At 35.5% G+C, this 22552-nt stretch overlaps 1 protein-coding gene across 15 annotated transcripts in view; it reads right to left on the bottom strand.

Moving 5' to 3' along the window:
• ADGRL2 (adhesion G protein-coupled receptor L2) overlaps nucleotides 1-22552 on the bottom strand; it is a 489292-nt gene that overhangs the window by 131762 nt on the left and 334978 nt on the right. For 14 of the 15 annotated variants that reach the window (XM_016220628.2, XM_087820544.1, XM_087820546.1 and 11 more), the window contains one exon: nucleotides 13343-13515. In XM_016220628.2, coding sequence (XP_016076114.2) covers nucleotides 13343-13415 — 73 coding nt within the window. In that variant the 5' untranslated portion in view covers nucleotides 13416-13515. Of the gene's footprint in view, nucleotides 1-13342; nucleotides 13516-15684; nucleotides 16064-22552 lie in introns of those variants that run through there. The other variant, XM_016220630.2, reaches the window with a different exon arrangement.

Here is a 22552-nt window from a genome sequence, read left to right as displayed (position 1 = left end):
AAAAATTGAAAACCTATTCGAAAAAATGACAGAAAACTTCCTCTACCTGGGGAAGAAATAGACTTATAAGTCCAGGAAGCACAGAGGGTCCCAAACAAGAGGAACCCAAAGGCCCACAGCAAGACACATCATAATTAAAATGCCAAAGGTTAAAGACAAAGAGAGAATCTTAAAAGCAGCAAGAGAAAAGCAATTAGTTATCTACAAGGGAGCACCCATACAACTGTCAGCTGATTTCTCAACAAAAACCTTGCAGGCCAGAAGGGAGTGGCAAGAAATATTCAAAGTGATGAAAACTAAGAATCTACAACCAAGATTACTCTACCCAGCAAAGCTATCATTTAGAATTGAAGGTCAGAGAAAGATCTTCTCTGACAAGGAAAAGCTAAAGGAGTTCATCACCACCAGGCCAGCACTACAGGAAATGCTGAAGGGTCTTCTTTAAGAAGAAGCTAATGAACAAAACAATCTGACGAACTAAATGGATCCAGAGACACTGACGCAGGCAACAGACTATCTTATTTCAGAGGAAAGAGGGAAGGGGGGGTGGAGTGTGGGAAGAGATTAACCAAAGAAGTTATATGCATATATGTGTAACCCATCGACACAGTCAATAACGGGGTGAAGGCCTGGGGAGGGGGTGGGAGCGAGGGGGAGGGGGTCAATTGGGGGGGGGGAAATGGGACACCTGTAATACTTTCAACAATAAAAATAAATTTAAAAAAAAATTATTTAAGAACTGGGGCTGCAGTCAGCAACTAGGGTTGGACTTTAAATCTTATTAAAGTATACTCAGCTGTTAATCCCAAAGACCCCATTCCTGCAAGCTGTACACTTAACATACAGAGACACCTGTTTGTTTTTTACATTCACAAATTCACCACATTGTTTTTAGGTGATCATTAGTGAAACTGCTGTACCATCAATAAAGTATGTATTCAAAATATTGCTTTGGTACTAACGTTCCTTGAATGCACCTATTAATGAACTGAAGTATTTTTCTGAGTGCCAAAGTACTATGAAAAATACAGAAATAAGTAGGAAATTGTCCCTAGCAACTAGCCACTTGTGGCTACTTTAAATTTAAATTAACATTAAATAAAATAATGTACTTTTTCAGTCACATTCGCCATAGTTCAAGTGTTCAATAACCACTTGTGGCTAGTGACTGACACTATATAAATTCAAAGGATTCCTGTTTATATGAGAAAAAGTCCCCTAAACTATCCTAAAGAACTGAGTAGGCAGGAGGGTGGATTTTTTGGCATTGTTTTCAAGGAACAATTAGTAATACAGCTTGGCTGGAGTTATGGGAGCAAAACTCCACGTCAAAGTCAAATTTGGGGGTCCTTGAATTTTGTAGATTTTGTTTTACTCAGCGAACAACTGGTCACAGAATTGACAAGATTAAAAAAGTAATGCATATATAAATATATAAAGACAATGACTAACATAATATGTAACAGGTGTTCAAAAACTGAGAGGAAGGGTAAGGGGGAGAGGAGGGAAAGGATGAGGTGGTCTGGGGTACAACAAAGGGGTGCTGAGAAGATCAGGCAACAGAGCTGCTGGCTCTTAACTTCATTCACTAGGACTAGACTAATATTAAACAGCTATGAGACTCCAGTGAAGCGTTGTGGTTAAGTCTCAAAATGATCTATTAATGCCAGCAAATGCTTTACACACACACACACACACACACACACACACACACTCTCTCTCTCTGTCTCTCTCTCTCTCTCTCTCTCTGTCTCTCTCTCTCTCTCTCTCTCTCTCTCTCTCTGTCTCTCTCTCTCTCTCTCTCTCTCTCTCTCTCTCTCTCTCTCTCTCTCTCTGCTCCAATACACAGACTAGTAAGAAACCAAAGTAGCATTTATCACTAACAGTCATAAAGTTGGTTTCAGTCTGGGAAAGTTGTTCAGGGCAGCTGTGGGGAAAAAGAACACTTAGGAAGGGCCAGTTAAATATCGCACTGTCTACCGACCACAATACAACGTCAACCACACTGTGTCCTTGGACTTCTTGGTATTCAGCATTTCAAATCTATAAATGAATCCCTGATTTGCACTCAATTGAAATGCATTCCAAAATGCAAAAGAGATGCTATTCATTCAAGTTATTTGTATTTCTCCTCTAAACGTATGTATGTGAAGCTGTCAAACTATATATCAAGGACTATATGAAGCGATTAAACATTATTTAGGAAGGTTCCCACTGTGACAAATATCTTCACTGTTTTACTACTTTACTAAAACATGAAATCTTAAGTATGTGTGTGTGTATACATATATATGTATTATCAGTATAAAATAAATGCAGTCTTCCCAAAAGCCAAAATATTACTTAAAATTAAACTTATTTTAAGTTTTTTAACAAAGTCACTAGAAACAGGTGTTTGGACCTTGTCAGAAAGGTTTCAATTTTACATCATTACGTTTTAACTTGCCTAATCAGTTGAACAAAAGTACTTTATGTAAAATGATTCTTTTAGTTGCCTTAGCTACAAATCCCTGCAGGATACTATAATTGAAATCTACTCACGTAAGTTAGGAATAATTAGGGCCCCAAATTAAGCCAAACACAAAGTTAATTCAAATAGTCAGCTGCTGTCATTTAAATGGTTACGGAGTTTTATTGTTGCTTAACATTTCTGAATGCCTTTAAATGTACTTTGTTCTTCTCGTCTGTATTTAGTATTTCAGTACAAACAGAAATGGGATCAAGCAGCAAAGATTCATCAGCCTTGAGACGGGAGTCATACCTATATCCAGTTTTTGTCACTAAAAGTTTTCTACTCAATCTTTGCTGTCAATTAACAACACAGTTGAAAGAATGGAAGGACAGCTCTCAAAGGCGAGCTTTCTGGTAAATAAAGCAGGATCACAGAATCTACAGTGAGTGCCATTAATGCAACAAAAGTAAGAGCTTTTAAAAGCTAACAAGGATAGTCTCTATTTGCTTAAACTCTAAAACAAAGCAAAGGATTCAAGGAGCTTCCTGTTGTAAGCAAACAAAATGGAAAAGATAATGCTAAAAGCCCATACCAGAAGGAGGGAGGAGATATGAAAGCAAGCCTTCAACTATTTTAATGATAAATGTTAATCAGTGTGAACTGATAAACTAAATACAGCAAAAGTTAAAAGTACTGTTGTAATATTTCAGTTTTTAAATGTTCTGATAGGTAATCATTCTGAGCAGTTGTTTGCACTTTCAAAGAGAAACTGTGATTTAAAATAGATATATATGCCTATGGCTGGCTATAATTTCTGAATATTATTTGAAAATTGCATAGAGTTAGTGAGATTGGTTTTATGTTTTATACATTTCAAAATAAAGTGATTTCTAATATAGTTTTAATCTGAAACTGTAATGATATTAAAAACTTTGACATAAATGAGCTTTTTCAATTGTCACCATTAAGTTAAACAACGTTAAGCAATAAATTTTAAAGTGCATCTTAAATATTCCTGTGTGACAACCTGATGAGGTAGGAAAATACAACAATGACCTGAAGGTAAAGATTCAGTTCTACAGGAAGAAAAATGTAGTGGCAGTCAGTAGAGCGAGACGGAGGGACAATCTTTGCAGGCCTTAGTTTCTTGATCTGTAAATTGAAAACTTCTACATGGCTAACTAATGTCCAGTTTGTGATTCTCGGTCTAAAATTCTTCAGTTCTACCAACAAATAAAACCGAAAGATATTTTCACCTCTAAGGTACCTATATAGGTTACTCTTTGTTTAAAATTTCCTACTTACTTTTTATTTGGCTTCAAAAGCTGAAGAATCTAATGAACTTCATGAAGAAATAAATGCAATTTGTGCTTTGTATTATCAGAAAACTAAAATAAATCCTATCAGTAACCTATCTTTATCCCTGATAGGAAAAGTAAAAGGAGATGTTACCTACTACTTAAAATAAATAAAATCTTTTTATGATTCTACAAAGCAGAAAAATGACTAGATGACCTTAAGGAGATGAAGTATCTTTAAAAGCTCTTTGATAACCAGTGTTCCCTCCCATCCTATACTCCTTTAGGGTGCTTTCTTGTCAGGGAACTAATACTAAACTGAAAAGGACAACAATTCTTAGTTTTTAAAAAATGCTGACTTTGAAAAATTAGTAAAATACAAACTTTTTCTACATGGGTTAAGACAAACATAATATGATTTTATAATTTTACTTCAAGAATTAAGAACATTTGTAGTAAAATCCTATTTAAAAATAGTGTTTCCATGTAACAGAATAAAAGTGGGACAGATCAATGGGGAATAGAGGGAAATTTTAGGGAGAAAAGGCCAGGCTGCACTGTGACTCAGGGATTTTTCAAAACAAATCATCAGATGAAAGGTCAATAGAAAGCATATAAATTAGGACTAAAAGTGTAACAAATATAAAAATGTTCGGTAAGGTTTCATGGTGGCTTAGTTCCTTTTTAAAATAAAACAAATTAGGAAAGTGAAAGTGTTGTTATTTCTACCTCTCAACTCCATTATTAAGGTTAGAAACAAACCTCGATTTGCAACGGCAGAAATCACTGTCACGCAAAATCTAATTTTCTAGACTAAACATTTTAATAACCAAAACTCCTTGATACAGATGCCCTCTCAGCGCAGCGGCCTCAGCATCACCTGGGAGCTCTGGAGGCCCATCCCAGATCACGGAATCAGAATCTGCCTTTTAACAAGACTCCCAAGTGCATTCTACATGCATTAAATTGCAAGGAGCACTGTTCTAGATAAATAAGATTAAAAACATCCAGCGTGACCTCCCTTAAATAGCTTCTTCTCCAGTACACAACTCCTCCTGAATCTTCCCCTCCCAATATAACACCCGCTCTCCTCTCCTAGACGAGACTTCCTCTCCTTGCACTGGATTCCATTTCTTTTCTTTCTGCCTGGAAACAAATTCAGGTATCTGACAGATCTACTACAAACCACCAAAGAAGAAAACTATTAAAGGTACTTTCCTTAAACAAGGGAACACACGTTACCTATACCACCTGTCTCCTTCACTTTATTTACCAACTGTTTAATCACCTGCCACCACCACCTCATCACAGGGTTGGGCCACATAAAAGTGGGTCTTTGAAAACCCAACAGCTCTCTCCCCACTACCACCAGCAAAGCCTCCTGTGCACCTTCTCTGCTGCGGCTGACCAGTGTATAAAGTCCCTCACTCTGATTAACACATTGTCTGCAATCAAGACCTGACTCACACTAGGCATACCTACCGCCTGATTTGGATTTACTACAAAAAGGATGGGTCAGGAAGGGGAAGGGGAGAGAGAACTAATGATTAATACACACCCTAAACACACACCAATTAGATACAAAGAGACAGGTACAAAGCAATAGTAAAAAGACTCTATAAATAACCAGCAAAATAAATATTAATCTTTTTCAGATTAAATCTGTATGCAAAACAATCCGTCTCCTTTATCTGAATCCCTCTATTTTTCCCCCAGGAAATCCCCCCTTTTCTCTCAGAAAAAAATAAATTTATCTCTTAAAAATAAAATTGATTAAATAGAATAGATGCAAAAAGAAATCATTTTAGTAGAAGAACACTATTACTGAAATCAGAAAAACCGTGACATTTTCACCCACTGTTCAATCTGTATACATATAAATTGTGTTCATGTCTTTTTTTTTTAACTATTGTGCATTATCCACTATATTCTCAACTTCATCTACTTTGTTAGGTAAAATCTGATTCATACCCAATGATTTAATATTAATCCACTTCATTTTAAATTAACTGAGACCTTAACTTTCACCTTTTAACAAAGCTGATTCATAATGGGTTAAAAACATAAATAAAAACATTTAAGAGCTACAGGGAAATGCAAGTAAGTAAATAATCTCAAGACATGGATTTTTAAGCATTAAAATTATAGAAGATCTCACAAAAGAAAATAGCTATCCATCAAAAAGTCCAGAAAAAAAGGGGGTAAATAAAGCAAGTGAAATAAAAATATTGGTAATTGTTAAATCTGTGATTAGTTACTTTACAAAATCCTCCCTTCTGCTTGAAATTTTCATTATAAAATTAAGCAGTATGAATTAAACTAAAAGGCAAGTGTATTTTTTATAACAAAAATGACCTAAGGATACCATCAAAGAGTTTTATAAAAACGTAAGAAAAACGGTAAAAACATAAACAGAAGAGCTGGCAAAGGTAATTGAAAACTTCACATCAAAATTAAAATTGGCCAATGACAATATCCCCCCCAAAAATGTTTTTGTCCTCACAATTAGCCCCCAAATTACAAATATAATTTACAATCAGACACCCTTTTTCACATATGAAGTGTCAATTCTTTTAAAAATTTAAAATCAATGCTGGTAAAGTGTGTAGGTTGATTCTTTCACACACTGGTAATCAAAATGAACATTGATATAACCCTTCAGAAAAAACTGGAATCTGTCCATGTGCCTGATACAATAAATCTGAATTCTACAATTCTAGTGTCAGGAAATAACCAGATATAAAGGAAAAAATTTATAATGTATGTATTTTAGATATACTTGAACGAAATTAAGTTCAAACGGCCAATGAGTAGAGAGGGGAGCTTAAATCATTTTGGACACATACATGGTAAATTACAATGCAGCTGTTAAAATCTATTATCTAAATATATGACATGATAATAAAAGTTATGATAATATGAAGAGCAATCAGAATATAAAAAGTATACGGAGATGAAAAACCCAATTTTGTTTTATACATCGTAATTGTGTTTTATCCATAATATCAAGAACGTGTGTCAGAAACAAAAAGGAAATGTGTCGTGGTTCTATGAAGGTCCTAGACTTACGAACAGTTTTAAATTCTTACCTTAATTTTTCTTATTTTTTTTATCTTTTCTCTTGAGACTGTATTACACTCAAAATCAAAAGGGGGGGAAAAAACGAACTTTTAAGAAAAATAAGCCCTCAAAGCAAGAAGAACGGCAGGAGTAAAAGTCAAACTCAGTGGAGTCCCCTGCTGATAAGGAGGGATTATAGATGTTTTTGCTTCCTGAAGCTCTGATAGGGAATTCCCTTCCCAGCCTTACATTTTAGCCAAGAGATCCCAGGGCTGGGGCTAGGTATTCTCCTGGAATCACTTCTGTCAAGTTGACAAAAGGAGAGTTCAAGAACAGGGTTGAAAGATGTCAGGAGATATTCGCTAATCCACACTGATGTCTAATACATGCAGACTGCACGGCTGTCATATGTCATTCTCTGTCATGCAAGAGGTGAAAAGAAAATAAAGAGTACCACAGGGTACCAAGCATATGCTTCAGCGAGGCACTCCCTCAGTCACGCGGCAGATAAATCTGTTCTGGAGACACACCAGTTCAACATTAACACTCAGATGTGCTCAATCATGTATACTCTCTTACTCTCTAATACCGAAACCTAAATATAGACGACATAAAAAAGAGAAAATGTGTATGAATTCAAAAAATTAAGGGAGAGATTCACCCAAACTTACAGTATTCAGTGAGTAATTAACACAACCACCGTTCAGCAAAATTAAGGAGTTTTACATGCTTCCCGTGCTTTTAATTAAGCCACCTTTACTGCACTATTGATTCTTTCCAAAGATAGCAATGCCTGTGATAAGTGCCAAACACAGGTGTAAAATCAGTATTTCAAAAATTTCCTTTTGTATGGACAAGTTTATAACCTCTTTTAGCAAGTATTTTTCATAGTTAACAGACTGAGGTAGTCTTTTCTGTCAGAAAATAAAAGTTTGCAAAAATTTAAGCCAAGCAATACAACGTTACTGAGGTCTGTCGGGTGACTGCTGTGTGTGAGACACTGATTTGTAACACTTTACCACCAGTCACAGGCCCACTGGTGAATCGACGGAGACGGTGGATAAACAAACCTTTTCTAACACTGAAAAAGGAGTGAGAGAGGATGACATAGAATAAAAAGTGGGAGGAAAAATGTAAAGGAAAAAAAATCAGGCACTGGAACTTCACCTTCATGTGAAATATGGCATATTTTGACACTGAATGTCAAACCGATGAACAAAGTAAATTCCAACTTAACTTTTTAAAAAATGCCAGTGTATCCTATTTAGTCTTATTTTTTTCAATTTGAGCCACACTCAGAACAAATACACCTTGCTTCTGAATCCTGGTATTAGTGCTACAAGGCATATCATGTTTACAATATGAGCAGCATCATATAGTTTGTAAATGGCACTAATATTTATTTTTAAAACTGAATTGCATCACAGCCTATGCAGAATAAAGCTGGTGCAATCAAATTACATTACACTCACATAATGCATGAAGGAATATTTAAAGTGTCCTAAGAGCAACATAGTTAACTCTCTTAAGGAGTAAAATCACATTGCTCTGCACTAAAAATATAAAGAACATCATTTTTTTAAAAAATACATTGTTTTAACCCAATGTTAATTTACATAATTTGTGAATTTTAAAACCAAGGTTACATTTGCTCTGCAGCGAACACAGATATGCTGTACAATTCCTATTAATTTAATGGGAGTTGTGGCTCCCATTAAGTTTAATAGGAGTCATACTGCCAAATCTCCATGCACCTTGCTGAAAATTTACCTCCTAGCTTTCAACTAATCAAATATACTGAAATGAACAAAAATAGTCAATTTTGCTAGACTGGGAAATCTAAAGTCCCTACAGTAAGTTAACTCAGCATTATCATAGCAATAGCCATGTAGTTACCGCCAGCAAGAAAAAGAACAAGGTTATCAGAACGAAAAGAGACAAACTGAAGCCAGGGTTTGGGAGTTCCGAAAATGTCACATTTACCCGTAACAGAAAATATGTTCTGCTTGTTCCAATCTGGAGACAGTTTTTCAATTTTGTTTTTTTCTTTTTTAGTACACTGTAGAAGAGAGTAACAAAATAATTCCTTTTTGAAGCTTAAAATTATACCCAAGGAGCTTCAAAAAAGGAATGAAGAGCCACATGAAAAGGTATAGATAGTAACTCCCAGTACACAACTGGTTGCAACTTCTGAATCACAATGAATTAAACCGTAACTCTTTTTCTAAAACTGGTTTTAAAAAGTTACTTTATAGCCTACACGCCCCTAACGCCTCACCTCATCCAACCTCACTCATACAATAGGCTGTAGTGCTTCTTAAGTGTGGTACTGAGCAACATCAGTGTCACCCCAGAAGTTTGTCGGGAATGTAAATGCTGGGGTCCTACCCCGGACCTTCCAGGTGATTCTGCGGCTCCTACAGTCTGAGAACCACTGTAGGAGTTTATTTCATATCTACGTTGTTTTTCTCTCCATTGGTTTTTTCCTCCACTACCATGCTCACCACTGTCTTTAGTCAGCTGCTCTTGAGGTTCAGCTCAAGCATCATCACTACTTCCTGACATACACCCCACCCAACTCAACCACCCTTCGCCTCAATACCCCTGTGAATGTCACCATCACCTTGTCCTAACAACTATGTATTGTCCCCTCTCTAACAATTAAGACCGTGACCCTCTTCAAAGAGTTATGCTATGTATATGATGGATATAGACTGAGTGCTTAGCCAGGCATTATTCTAAGAACTTGGACACATCAGTAAACCAAAAACGTAAAATAAAAAGATCCCTGTGAAGCTGACAGGTTGACGTACTGTGCATACCGTGTGGGTGTGTATAAATATAAATTTTATACATTTCATTATACGTGTGTTAATAAAAGAAAGTAAAAATGACTATAGGTCTGAATTATTTTAATCCTTCTTAAATTTATCCTTGGTGAACAAACCTACTATTCCTTCCACTAAATTATAGGCCACTCTGAAGGAAATACTTATATGCCAAAAAGTTTTTCTAACTCATATATAACACCTAGATCTAATTTTTTTTTCTGCCACACAACTAGCGAAAAGACCCCACAACCAAACATCATTTTTTAGTAAGATATCATTTACCCAAAGTCACTGTAAAATGTGCTTAAAGAATTTAAAAATACATTAAAAACGGGTACGATACTATTTCTACAGCTATGTTCTAAAATTGTCTTGATGTATATAAAATAAATACTTGTAACTGTATCTGGAATATCTGGCATTTATACCTGGCATAATATTTTTCTTTGAAATAAGGATAAGCAGAAATGTAATTTGAGTTAATTAACTAAAATTCTGACTAAAGAAATCTAATTACATACCCACTGCATAAAAATTCAACCTGAAATCCATATTACTGACTTTGCTGAAGAACTGCTATTATTTGTAACTTGTCACTTGAGCAAGCCTTCATATGTCTGACTTATACTTTCCAGGGCTCCATTATATACCATAATTTAATTCTCTAGGACACAAAAATTCAATTTACTTTCCTACTTACTGATACATGATTCCACAGTGGGTTACTATGCTTATAAAAATCAGCCCAAAGAATAAAAACACACCAGTTTCTCAACAAAACTAATTTTTGAAGGGCTTGAGGTTAGTTCTCTAGGAATCAAATCAATTCTATGAAAAACTTACAAAATAGTTTGAAGTCTGCTCTTTTATAATCATTTTTTATTTGGAAATTCTAAACATCATTTTTAAAAATACACAGGGAGTAGAAGCTTTAAGGATAAACAAAACACTGTTCCTGTTTTTCAGAAACGTAAATTTTAATGGGTAAGACTTGATTCTTAAATATTAATTGAAAGACACAGAGAGAGAGGGAGATGAGCTAATTCTAACAATTAAACCTTTATATAAATAATCAGCTTTTACCATAGTAAAAGTTATAGAAATGCTCAGTGATTTTCTCTTATAGACGCACAAAACATGATGTATTTAAAACGTTCATCTGAACACAGAACAAACAAGTCCTTCCTGCAAATGTGGAAATTCACCTCTCCTATGTATAGATGTAAAACAAATCCAAAATTATGTTAAGCCTTTAAAATCATATACTAAGTTAAAACACTACTGTAAACAGGAGAAAACAGCGCGCCAAAAAGGAAGGCATGGTTTACGGCTCAACCCAATACAAAGGCTTGTTTTGTTTTTTTAAAAAACTTGATCAGTGACTACTATACTTAAAAACCTAATGTCTGCTTTGTATTACAAAGCCAGAAAACTGGCAAAACCAGGCTAAAACAAATGGCCATCATGGGTCCCCCAGCAAGCACTCTGCTGCCTGCTGCAGACCTCCACTGGCCTGGAACATACGCTCAAGTTACTTTGTCTGCTGAGCCCCAATAGGCATTTGAGGTTTCCACCCCTGCGCACAAGACGGGCCCAAGAGCAGAAGCTGTGCCTGGCACATTTTTTAATCCTAAGCACCTGGCTCAATTTAGCCACTCACTAAGTGAGCAAGGAGGGAGGAAACCTTATCTGAGTCTATCTGTAAGGATCTAAGTACTGATACAAAAGTGCTCACCTCCCTCAAGTTCTGAAAAAGGAACAATCGTGTAAGGGACCGGATGATATTTAATGGTTGAATAGTTACATTTACATCTTCTTTCCTGTGCTCTCACACCCAACTCTGACTGGTTTTCTCTACAGGTGTTCACAGGGCATTATCTGCTCTCTGGCAATAAAGGAAGAGCATGTCATGTAAATCTTTTCTAAGACAAAACCATGTGAAGCTGTCTTAACAGCAGGCATTCGCCTGTATACTCCCACAACTAGCCGTGTGTGTTTCTCCCAGGTTCTTATCACCCGTAGAAGGGAAATGCTTCAGAAGCAACACCCTGTGGCCTGATGTGCCAAAATGAAATTTCTCTTAATAGCAGATATGAATCCTGACCTGATAGGGGACCCCAGAAATAAAACTGCAGTATCTCATGAAAAAGTCTCCGTTTGCTAGCCCCCTGCTGAGTTCCGCTACTGTGCCAGCAAAGGGGTCTGTATCTTGATTGGAAAATTTTTTCATTATGTGAACTAATGAGCCATTGGTTCCTCACCTGCAAATTTTCTCAAATGTATAAAATCATTCAAACATAGCAGCAGAAATTTAGTTAGTCTCCAACCCCCCTCCCAAAAAAAAAAACAGATGCAAAATTATAGATTACACACAAGATTTTTATAACAATCCAAGCCAGAGATTGTTATTATTAAATTCCGTTTCTGCTCATTGCTTATCATTACAGTACTGTTCATTCAGACATATTACATTTCAACGTTAGATTTGGTACCTTTCAATTCTGATGCAAAGAGCAGTATTCTCAAATAAAATATTAACCCATTTGTAACTTTCATGTGTGACTTAAATCCAAGTCAATATTATTTACATTCTGAATACAGAAATTCTGATTTAAAAATATTCCTAAATGTGTTATTTATTTGAATTCTATTATTAAGTTATGGCAACATATTGCAAGTAGGAAACTTTGAGGGGAGGAGAAATGAAGCAATTTTGAAATAAGCAATTCAAATAAAATTCTTTGGGCAAAATTAAAATGTTAATAACATTTTGAAGCTTATTACAAAGACATTGGAATAATAATCATAGGCCTCTTTTTCTCCACCTATTGTTTTACTAATAGGTATAAATGTGATCACACTTAAAAGTACATAGTAAGCCAATTTTAAAATTCTAAAACTTTTTTCAAGAATACTTAATTGGGACCAAAACTATCCATTGCATTTTACATGCATTTCTCAGAGATCTTGTAATCTTTACAGATTTTACAAGACTAACATATTTTCATGCCAAATACAACTACCACTATCAACTAGCTATAAACTTAACACATCTTAGCTCCATATTAACTTCTGACCTGCTCTGTAAAAGGCACCTGGAAGGGTGTTACTTTCACATGGAAAAATATGTCTGCAGAAATAATGGACACCAGGAAATCCATACAGTAATTGATAAATGATGGTTCCAATTATTTCATGAAGCCTCAAAAGTGTATGTAATTCTTTAAAAAATCAGGTGTCATTAAAAAGATATAGGTAACATTAAAATGGCAGCACTATAAAAACTGTCTTCCAGGGGAGATGAAAAATTTTATTTAATAGTTTTAGAACTATGACCACATCAAGAAGCAGACAAAACTAAAGATGAAAGTAAAAGAATTGCTACAAAACACCTGCAATTTTACCAGAGTAAATTTAGTCCACAAATGTAAAATATAAAATTAAAACAAAGCTTTCATTTATTTATCCCAGGATTACTTACAATTATTATATTTATAAATTTATGTAAAATATAAATCCAGACTTCTAGCACTTTCTATAATATATAGCTGTGTCATGAAAATAATTCAACATTCAGAAAGTCTTTTTTAACACCTGTTCCTAAAATAATAAAATAATACTCTCTAGCTACTTCTACGTAAGTAGCATGGCATAGTTTCAGTGTCCTGGATGTAAACAATAATATCTAAACTTCATCTTACCTTCTGTGTTCGGTAAGAAGCTGATTATAATGATGAACCACAGACTTCGCATTCTGCAACCAGAAGACACCATTATTGATCCCTTTAAATATATTCTTTGTATTCCTCAATGAATCTAGTTAAAAACGCCCAGCTTCATCGAACCCAGCAGTCTGCATCATTGATCCTCATATCTGAAAAACAAACAAATCCATCATTTACTCTACGGTTCCAGTTTATTACCAAAAAATGCAAAAATAGTCATAACAATAACTCTCTTTCCCCCCTTCCTCCCTCCATCTCCTAAATATTAAAAAAAAAAAGGGTATATACTTTGATTCTATATCCAACACGGAACCTGTACCTGTACACGCTGGATAGGGGAGCCTCAAATCTCAAAAAAGATCAAAACCCAAAAGGCACTTACAGACAACCAGAACATATGAAATCACATATAAATTCCTAATGAGTTTTTCTTTGAAAAGCTTAGAAAGTCATTCTAGAATAATTCATCTGTCGCTCCATGCCAATATTAGTCTTTTTATCACATTACAGTTGACCCCTGAACAACACAGATTTTAACTGTGAGAGTCCAGTTATTATCAGGAAATACCTGTACTTTTTTTATTATTCACCTTTGAGAGCCTCCAGATGCAAAGGGCTGACTGTATGCCCTGATCTATGCTATTTTATAGGGGACTTGAGCATCTGTGGTTTGGGGATGTTCTGGAACAAATCCCCACAGATTCAAGGTAGAACTTTAAGTTTTTGGGGAGTCAAAAGTTATATGCAAATTTTTCAACAATACAGGATTGGCGCCCCAGCCCCTATATTGTTCAAGGGTCACCTGTACTAGCTTTAATACATAATGCCTCTAACAAAATTTTATAAAAACATATATTTTTTTGGTTCGTTTCTAGTAATAGTAACTAACAGTAATATCATCCACAATTTTATCATGTTATCTTGCAAGACAGAGTAGAGATACAATCAAATGGTTTCTTTTTCTGTACAAGGGTGCACAATTTTTAACATATGGTTGTTAACTTTATATAATGATGGCATTCCAAAACACCACATTTCCAGATACCACATATCCAGTTGTTATTTCTCTGACAGCTATTATTCATAGAGGAAGGAAGCAGTTTCACAGTCTCTTCACGATTTCATTTGAAAGCTTAAGATTTTCATATATCGGCTTTCCTTACAGCAAGATATAACTTAATAAGATCAAACCTATATCCTTGATTAGGTTGGTCCATCCACCCAAATAAAAACCCAAGACCAGCCCTGGCCAGTGTTGCTCAGCGGTTAGAGCATGAGGGTGGAAGGTTCGACTCCCAGTCAAGGGCATGTACCTGGGCTGCCGGGTGGATGGATCCCTGGCCCTGGCCCTGGCCCTGGCTGGGGCATGTATGGAAGGCAACCAATCAGTGTGTCTCTCTCACGTCGATGTCTCGCTCTCTCTCTCTCCCTCCCTCCTTCCTCCCCTTGCATTCTATCTAAAATCCATGGAAAAATATCTCGAGTGAAGACTAACAAACGACAATTAAAAAAAAACAACCCAAGACCATAATGATTTTATCTCCAAGGTTGCATCTCTATTAAAAAAAAAAAAAAAAACTGGAAGAGAGGTGGCAAAAAATATATAACCCTATATATAACCCTGAGCCAAGTCTAATTCTGACCGGCCCTTAAGGATCCAGTTCTTCAACTGGAGAGACAGCATGGAAATTTCAGACATGCAACTTAATCACTATTTCTCTGTTCCTAGGATCAGGAGACCAGGTCGTCTGCCGAGTTCCACTGAAGTATTTTACTTTTAGGGTAGCATGAGGAATCACAGAATAAATAATAGCTTTATAATACATGTAAAATGCAGGCAGTTCCCAAATATATCCAGCCTCCTGGTCCAGCTTCTAAGAGTAAAGAAATTAATTTTTTTTCCTTTACAGAGACATTTTAACTGTTTCTTTATTTTTTATATTAATTTCCTATTATTTTCTTCTAAGTGATACTCTCACCTAATTTTCTTAAGCTATCCCTTAACCTGTTGCAAATAACATTTTTAAAAGTGGGGCAGTGAGGGGAATAAACTCCACTCTGAGGTTGTGTCTATAACGCAAATAAAATGCAGTCATGTCGTTCAGATGCCGTCACTAACACAAAGAAAATTTAGACAACAAATTTTCCTAGGTAACTTTGAGTTCTCTGTTTTACATTATCTGAGCTACTCTGCATTTGCTACATGTTTCGTGTATCATATGTGATTCTGTTAGCAGTTCATTATATTTTATTATCAGTTCCTTATAATGTAACTTCAGGGGAAAAGCTGTCAGATTTAAATAGTTTGGAACACTTACCACGTTATAAAGTCACTATATTCCTTTACCAGCAAACACACCGAAAAGAATGTTAAGAAATTAATCTAAAGCTATCATCTACTGCTTTAATATAAAGATCCACAAAATCATAGATGAATCTAGCAAGAAATTTCTGTACTCAGAAGTCTGTCTTATCATGCCTACAAGTTCTAGAGATGAAACTGCCTCCCCATATATGCCTCCATCACCCATAATCAACCCAATTGTTTTTAGCTGTCTCTGAAGACAGCTAGGTATCATGATGAGGAGAGTCATAATTCTTATTACCCAGTTCTGAGAACATCTCAGATGCTTCTCTGTCCAAAGAAATATGACAAAAATCAAAGAAAAGAGCAAGTTTCCTCTTCTGAATGCCAAAAATACAAAAAGAAGAATGATACATTGAAAATTAACGTGATGGAGACCCAGGGCACACAACCCTGCGGAACTGGCTAGCTCCCTCTATCCATTTTTCACTCTGAGCTCCCAAAGACTACCCCAAAGACAAAACCAAAAGTAAACCTGCAGTTCACAACTGCTGGGGCAAGGTCCCTGCCTTAGAACCGCAAGCTCTACTCTGGAAAGCAAAAAGAGAAATCAGATCATTTCATGGCCTGTCACATCGAAAAGTCTCATCAATAAACAATTTCTTAGACCCTGTTCAATGACCTGATGAAGCAAGTAGAGTAATTTTAATGTGTGAAGGAGGTACATTCACTACCACAAGGAGAATTAAGTGAGCCTTTGGAATGCTCCTGATTCCAGCAAAGAATTCTGACTGTCCAAGTTTGGGTTGTAACGGGCACTTGCATGTCAATGAACTAATGCACACAGGCCGATTGCCCACATGCACAACTCCTGAACACATTTCCACTTTCTTAAAGCGATCCAAGATCAGTCTGTCTTCAGTCATCAGCTCTTTGAAAGAGTCCTTGTTTGTGGGAAGAAAGGGAAGGAAGAAATCAGGGGCTGATGACTGCCTTCTAGGAAACAGCTGCCAAGATAGGAAAACCTCTGTTAGTGAGGGGGAAAGAAGGAAACCACACAGCCAAGGCCTCTTTTGTGGTCTTTGGCCAGGACACAGTATTTTATGAACAGATTTGAACTACACTAAAATTTCACTGTATTCATAAAATCTGAATGCAAAACACAATTTTTAAAAGTATGCTCTAGTCAATTATGAGACGGTATAAATGACTGTTTCTAACAAACAGAAACTGGTTCTGGAACGTAATAAAACCGTAGCTTCTTTTACACAAATAAAGCTGAAGTTTGCCCATCACAGTGCAATGAGTAAGTAAAAAGAATAACAATTTTATTTTTTTTCATTCTACAACCTAGATCCAATCACTTTCACATCAAATAAAATTATTTTCAAAAGCTCCAGTTTTGCCCGGCCAGAGTGGCTCAGGTGGTCGAGCGTCATCCTGCGCACTGAAGGGTCGCCAGTTTGATTCCAGGTCAGGGCACATACCTGGATTGCAGGTTCGATCCCCGGTTGGGGCAAGCATGGAAGGAAGGAGACCGATCAATGTTTCTCACATCGATGTTCCTCTCTCTCTATGGCCCTCCCCTCTCTAAAACATGTCCTCAAGTGAGGAATTTAAAAAAGGCAAAGCTCACGTTTTAAATGCAATTTTGGAAACTAAGTCAAAAGATTTTACTGCTGTGATCCAAATTAAGAACAATCTTTCCATTTAAAAATGTTAATGAAAACTGAAATACTTAGCAAACCACAATCAGCTAAGGACAGAATGAATAAATAATCAAATATGGTGAAACTTAATCCCAAGAAAACACTGCTCCTAAATCAAAATCGAGCCAGAGGACACTCACAAGCATAGATGCCAACTCTGTAACTACCTGCAAAATGAAGTTCAGTAAAAACAAAAACAAAACAAAACAAGAAACAGAATCAGAAAAGGGCTATTAAATTTTCTTTCCACACAAAAGGGTAACATGGTCCCACATATTAATAACCAGTTTGTTTTTAGATTTTTAGAAAATGCTTTTTCCCCAAGGACTTCAGAGAAGAACTGGGAGTGTAAAGACACAGTGCACAGATGAAACCCCTGCTAAGTAATGGCTCACTTCTTAATAAAAACAGAAACAGAACATTTCTACTTAAACTATAAATAACTACGACTTTTTAAAAGATCAAAGCCACTTCTAATGTACAACCTCGTACATTTTTTCTTAGCCTCCAAGTAAGAAGATTCAAACAATTTCATACTAATCTTGTTTCTATAAACCACATGCCATTGTCCACCAAACCTCAGTCAAGATTTTTTTTTTAGATCTAGGTATCCTATTACTCTGTCATGTAAAAAGTCAATTAATGCATCATTACTACTAAACCTTCCAAAGCTGAAGAATGACTTCCAGGAACATGCCTCAGCACTGTTTATATCCTAACAGTCTTCAACGTTTTATACACCACTCACAAGGTACAGTTACAGGTACTGTCCTTTACACAGTAACCTGCTTATATGGGGTTGGGCAAAAAGTAGGTTTACAACTGAGTACAAGAAACACACAGTTTATTCTTGTATTATTACTTATTAATTATTGTATTATTTTCCATACTAACAACTATAAACCTACTTTTGCCCCACCCTGTATTTATTAGCTGCATTAAACATCCCATCCCATGCCTTAAACTGTAGGCAAAATTAGGAAAACATCACTAATAGTTGTGTATTTATTATGGAACATTACCAGGAAATCTCATTTAACCTTATACCAGATGACGCCTATTTAGCAAAAACAGAAAAAATAAAAATCATCTGTTGGTAAGCATCAATGAAAGTACAATAACAGCATGCTTCAAGTTAGCAAGAGAAAAAGATCATTTAAAATTGTCAAAAATTGGTTAACTACGGTTGATATTCTATTAAGAGCAAAGCCACCTTAAAGATTCTTATATAAGCTTTATCTTTGATTTCTATCAGAGACACTGGACTTCTGTAAACACTGGATATTAAATGCAAAACACCTATAATGCATGAGGAGACCAGGGAAAGGAAAGAGCCATCCAAGCCTGAGGCCTACGAAAGTCACCCCTCCTTGTTACTATGCACTAACACTGCGTAAAATAAAACATTAATGCTTTGGGGATAAGCCTAAGATTCTACGCACTAAATGTATGTCAACTCTAAATGAAAGCTAAAGATAGCTGTACAAGATCACTCCTTCTGATCTTATTTGTGCTATAAAATTATAAGCATTATGGGACAGAATCCACTAGCAAAAGAAAGCTGCTTTTCTTTATTTTACGAAAACAAAAACAACAAAAAAGGATACCAAACCAACTCTGCCCCCATGCAGTAGAAAATGAAAAATAAATTAGTTGCGTTTCAATTTAGCTAAACCTCACTCGGTGTTCATTTTTCAGAAATATCTTATGTGCAGCCCTTCCAGATCAGAATTTCCCTTTCTTGTTAACCTAGGAGAAAACATCAACCCCTTGGGAGTTTTCTTTCAGTAAGTTGTCTACGTAAAACCCTTGCTATAAAACCCTTGCTATCACTAATCAGAAAGCCTTTTTTAGCTCCAGGCATTCAACGTTCTCCGACTTTGAGTTTCTTTTCTTTCCCACACAAGGACAGGGTTGGGGCTGTGAATGCAGAGAGAGATTTTAAAACCACGTGGCTGACCACTAGTCACCTTCCTCTTTCTGTTTCATTTCTACAGACACTGGTATCAAGTCTAGAGTAGTTTAATTAAACTAGTTATGCTGAAGTTTCTTTAACATTCATTATTGATCTTACCCTTTACTGAAATTTCTTCGTTGTGAAGGAAGAAATTCTCCTATGAGAGGGCTTAGTGGAGGAGCAGAAAAAGAGTAGTTCAGGAATGCTCCCAGCAAATTACATCTGCTATCTGCAGTAATATCTATCTAGGAGTCGTGCTGAGCATGCAGAAGAGGCTTGTGGCTGTGGACACTAGAGGCACAGCGCAGGGCAGTCTGCCATTCTCTTCATTAAAATCCTTCCAGTTGAAATAATAAAAACAAATGGCTGTCATTTTCAAACCAATGCAGAGAACGTTTTATGACTGAACATAAACTTGCAAATGAAGTTTCAAAAGAAAATAAGAGCTACATATGCCCAATTCAAAATATTACCTCATTTATCATGAAAATTTGATGGCTTTCCCAACTTTTCTACCAAAAAAAATACATAAATCTATTTGATTAAAATAGTTTGTATTAAAAAAAATAAAATAGTTTGTATTTATTGTTAAAATTATAACATACCTACAACACAGAAGTTAGTTTTTCCCTAAGGGAAAGCTATTGTTAAATGGCAGTCCTCTCCCAACTTTAAGACATATTGCCCCTTAACTTTCCCACAGCTGAGAATTCTCATGCAATTTTATTGAGCTGAATACAAATTATGGGTACTATGGCTAGAAATATTTCCTGAGTGCCTGTTATGTGTGAGACACATATCACTTATCCTTATGAGGTCAATATTATAAAGGTCAGGAATATGAGGTTCAGAAAGGGAAACTAATACCACTAGCAGGTGTCAGAGCTTGAATTCCAATCAAAGCTAATTATAGTCGTCCCCCCTTATCCATGGAGGGATATGTTCCAAGACGCCCCCAGTGGATGCCTATAACTTGAGTAGTACTGAACCCTATATATACTATGTTTTTTCCTATACATACATATGATAAAGTTTAATTTATAAATTATGAAACTAAGAAAATGTGGTCTCTCTCAAAATATCTCACTGTACTCTACTCACCCTTCCTCTAGTGATTATCTAACAAGGAAAAACAAAGGCTTAATAAGCCAAGAACTTTCACCTAATCATTGATCTCACCTAATGACTGAACTAATCATTGGTCAGGCAAATAAATAAAAAAAGCCAATGTTGTTCATGAGATGCAATCTTATGTTTGGCTCACTGCACTGGATCCTTTGTTCATACATGATTGTTAGTACCCATTCCCTGAATCAATATTCAGATTCCCTCTTGGTCTATATAACCACTAAATGAAATAACGAGCCAGGATCTATTGTATATATTAGATCATCGATATGACCATCAGAGGTTTCTTAGAAGTAATGAGGTAATCTGAGTAAAATATGTCAAGTGACCTTAAAAATAAATATAAAAAATTAGCTAAAAAATATACAGTAAGAAGTTGAAGAAAATTTTAAGTACATAGCACACTGTAATCAATAAATGATACAACTCATTTGCAAACTATGTCAATACATAATGTCATCTAAACCTGCAATTCTCACTTGTAAAATAAAGTAGATAATATTAACACTGTAATTGCATGCACGTCAGTTTAAGTCAACGAATATCTAGTGATTACGTTCTAGGTATTGATATTGAGTTCTGATTAGTGTTACTTATTCATTTATTATTTTTACCTTATATATTTATTGGTCCTACGTTAATTCCTAAAGGGTTATAAAACAGATTAAGATATGATTGCCACCTTCAAAAAGTGAATAATCTTCTAAGAATTAAACACAAGAGAATTACTAAAACCCAAAATATGAATTAATAATTGCTAAACTCCCAAAACCTTAATGGTAATAAATGTGTTTTGTACCAAAATAATGAGAAAAGACAAAGAAAAGTGAAAATTGAGTTATCAGCTGTTAAAGTGTGTATACATTTGGGGGGGAGACACCCTGTATATCTGCATCTACAAGAAAAACTCAATATAATAGCAGTTTATTGAGTTGTAGAGAAGAGAAATATATCAATTATTTTTGAAAATTATCTTAACTTACAACATTAGAAATAAAGTTATGGTCAGTGAATGAACAAAACAGACTCTACTCCCAGTGTTACACTGAGAATCTGTGTGGATGGTGTGGCTGACTTCTCTAAAGAGCATTATTAGGAGGCTTAGATGGAAAGGCAAGAGAAATATTCATGGACACAACTATAAGAAACAATAATTAACAGTCATTTTGAATGGTTGTTAAAAACAAAATTAAAAACAAAAACTTTAGTTCATTAAAATATATTGTTTTACCTGTGCTTCTCAACTAAATCATGGAGTAGAGGGGTATGTGGTTTCTAGAAAAGGGGTTTTCAACTTTAAAATGTAATTTTATAACCTCTTAAAATTTCGAATAACATTAAAGTAGTAATAAAACAGTGATGTTTAATAAAAAGAAAGGTAGGTTATTAAACAGCTGAGAAAAACTGACTAGAAGCTTGAACTACCTGTCAAGACTCTCGTACTTGGTAAAAGACTAATGTCAAAATTTCTGCAATTTTTTTAAATTTTCCAATTCAGAAAACTGAGATAGATACACCCCATATACACCACATATAAAGAAAAGCAAAAAAACAAAAACTACTTAATAAGAATACCAACCAATGATAATAACTAGTGACTCTCCAAATCACTCAAGCTAAAAACTATTAGTAGTATTCCAGTCTGTTTGGAAAGGTTAGAAGGAATTACGTAGACATATTATAGAGCAGGGATCAGTAAACTTTTCCTATAAAGAACCAGAGAGTAAATATTTTAGGCTTTAAGGACCATACAGTCTCTCACAACTATACAACTCTGCCATTGTCGCACGAAACCCGACACAGACAATGGGTAATGAATGAGCAAGGCCGTTTGCCAATAAACTTGACTACACAAACAGCCCACCAGCCATAGTTTGCCAGCCCCTGCTGCAGATGAACAGGCACAAGATAAAGAGAACTGAATGCAGTTCAGTCCAGTAATGAACTGACCAATAACTATCAATGTCTGCCAAAGTAATCAAACCAACTTTAGCTTGTTATTTTAAGAAATTAATTTAAATGTTAATGTAAAGGTAAATTAACCATGCTGAAATGAGAGAAATAAAACAAAGCAGCATTATACTGAC

Source organism: Miniopterus natalensis, chromosome 9, assembly GCF_054644295.1.
Source record: "Miniopterus natalensis isolate mMinNat1 chromosome 9, mMinNat1.hap1, whole genome shotgun sequence".
In the NCBI taxonomy this organism is placed as follows: Eukaryota; Metazoa; Chordata; class Mammalia; order Chiroptera; family Miniopteridae; genus Miniopterus; species Miniopterus natalensis.
Note: the sequence above shows the minus strand (reverse complement) of the source record. Positions and strands in the feature narration are given on the sequence as shown.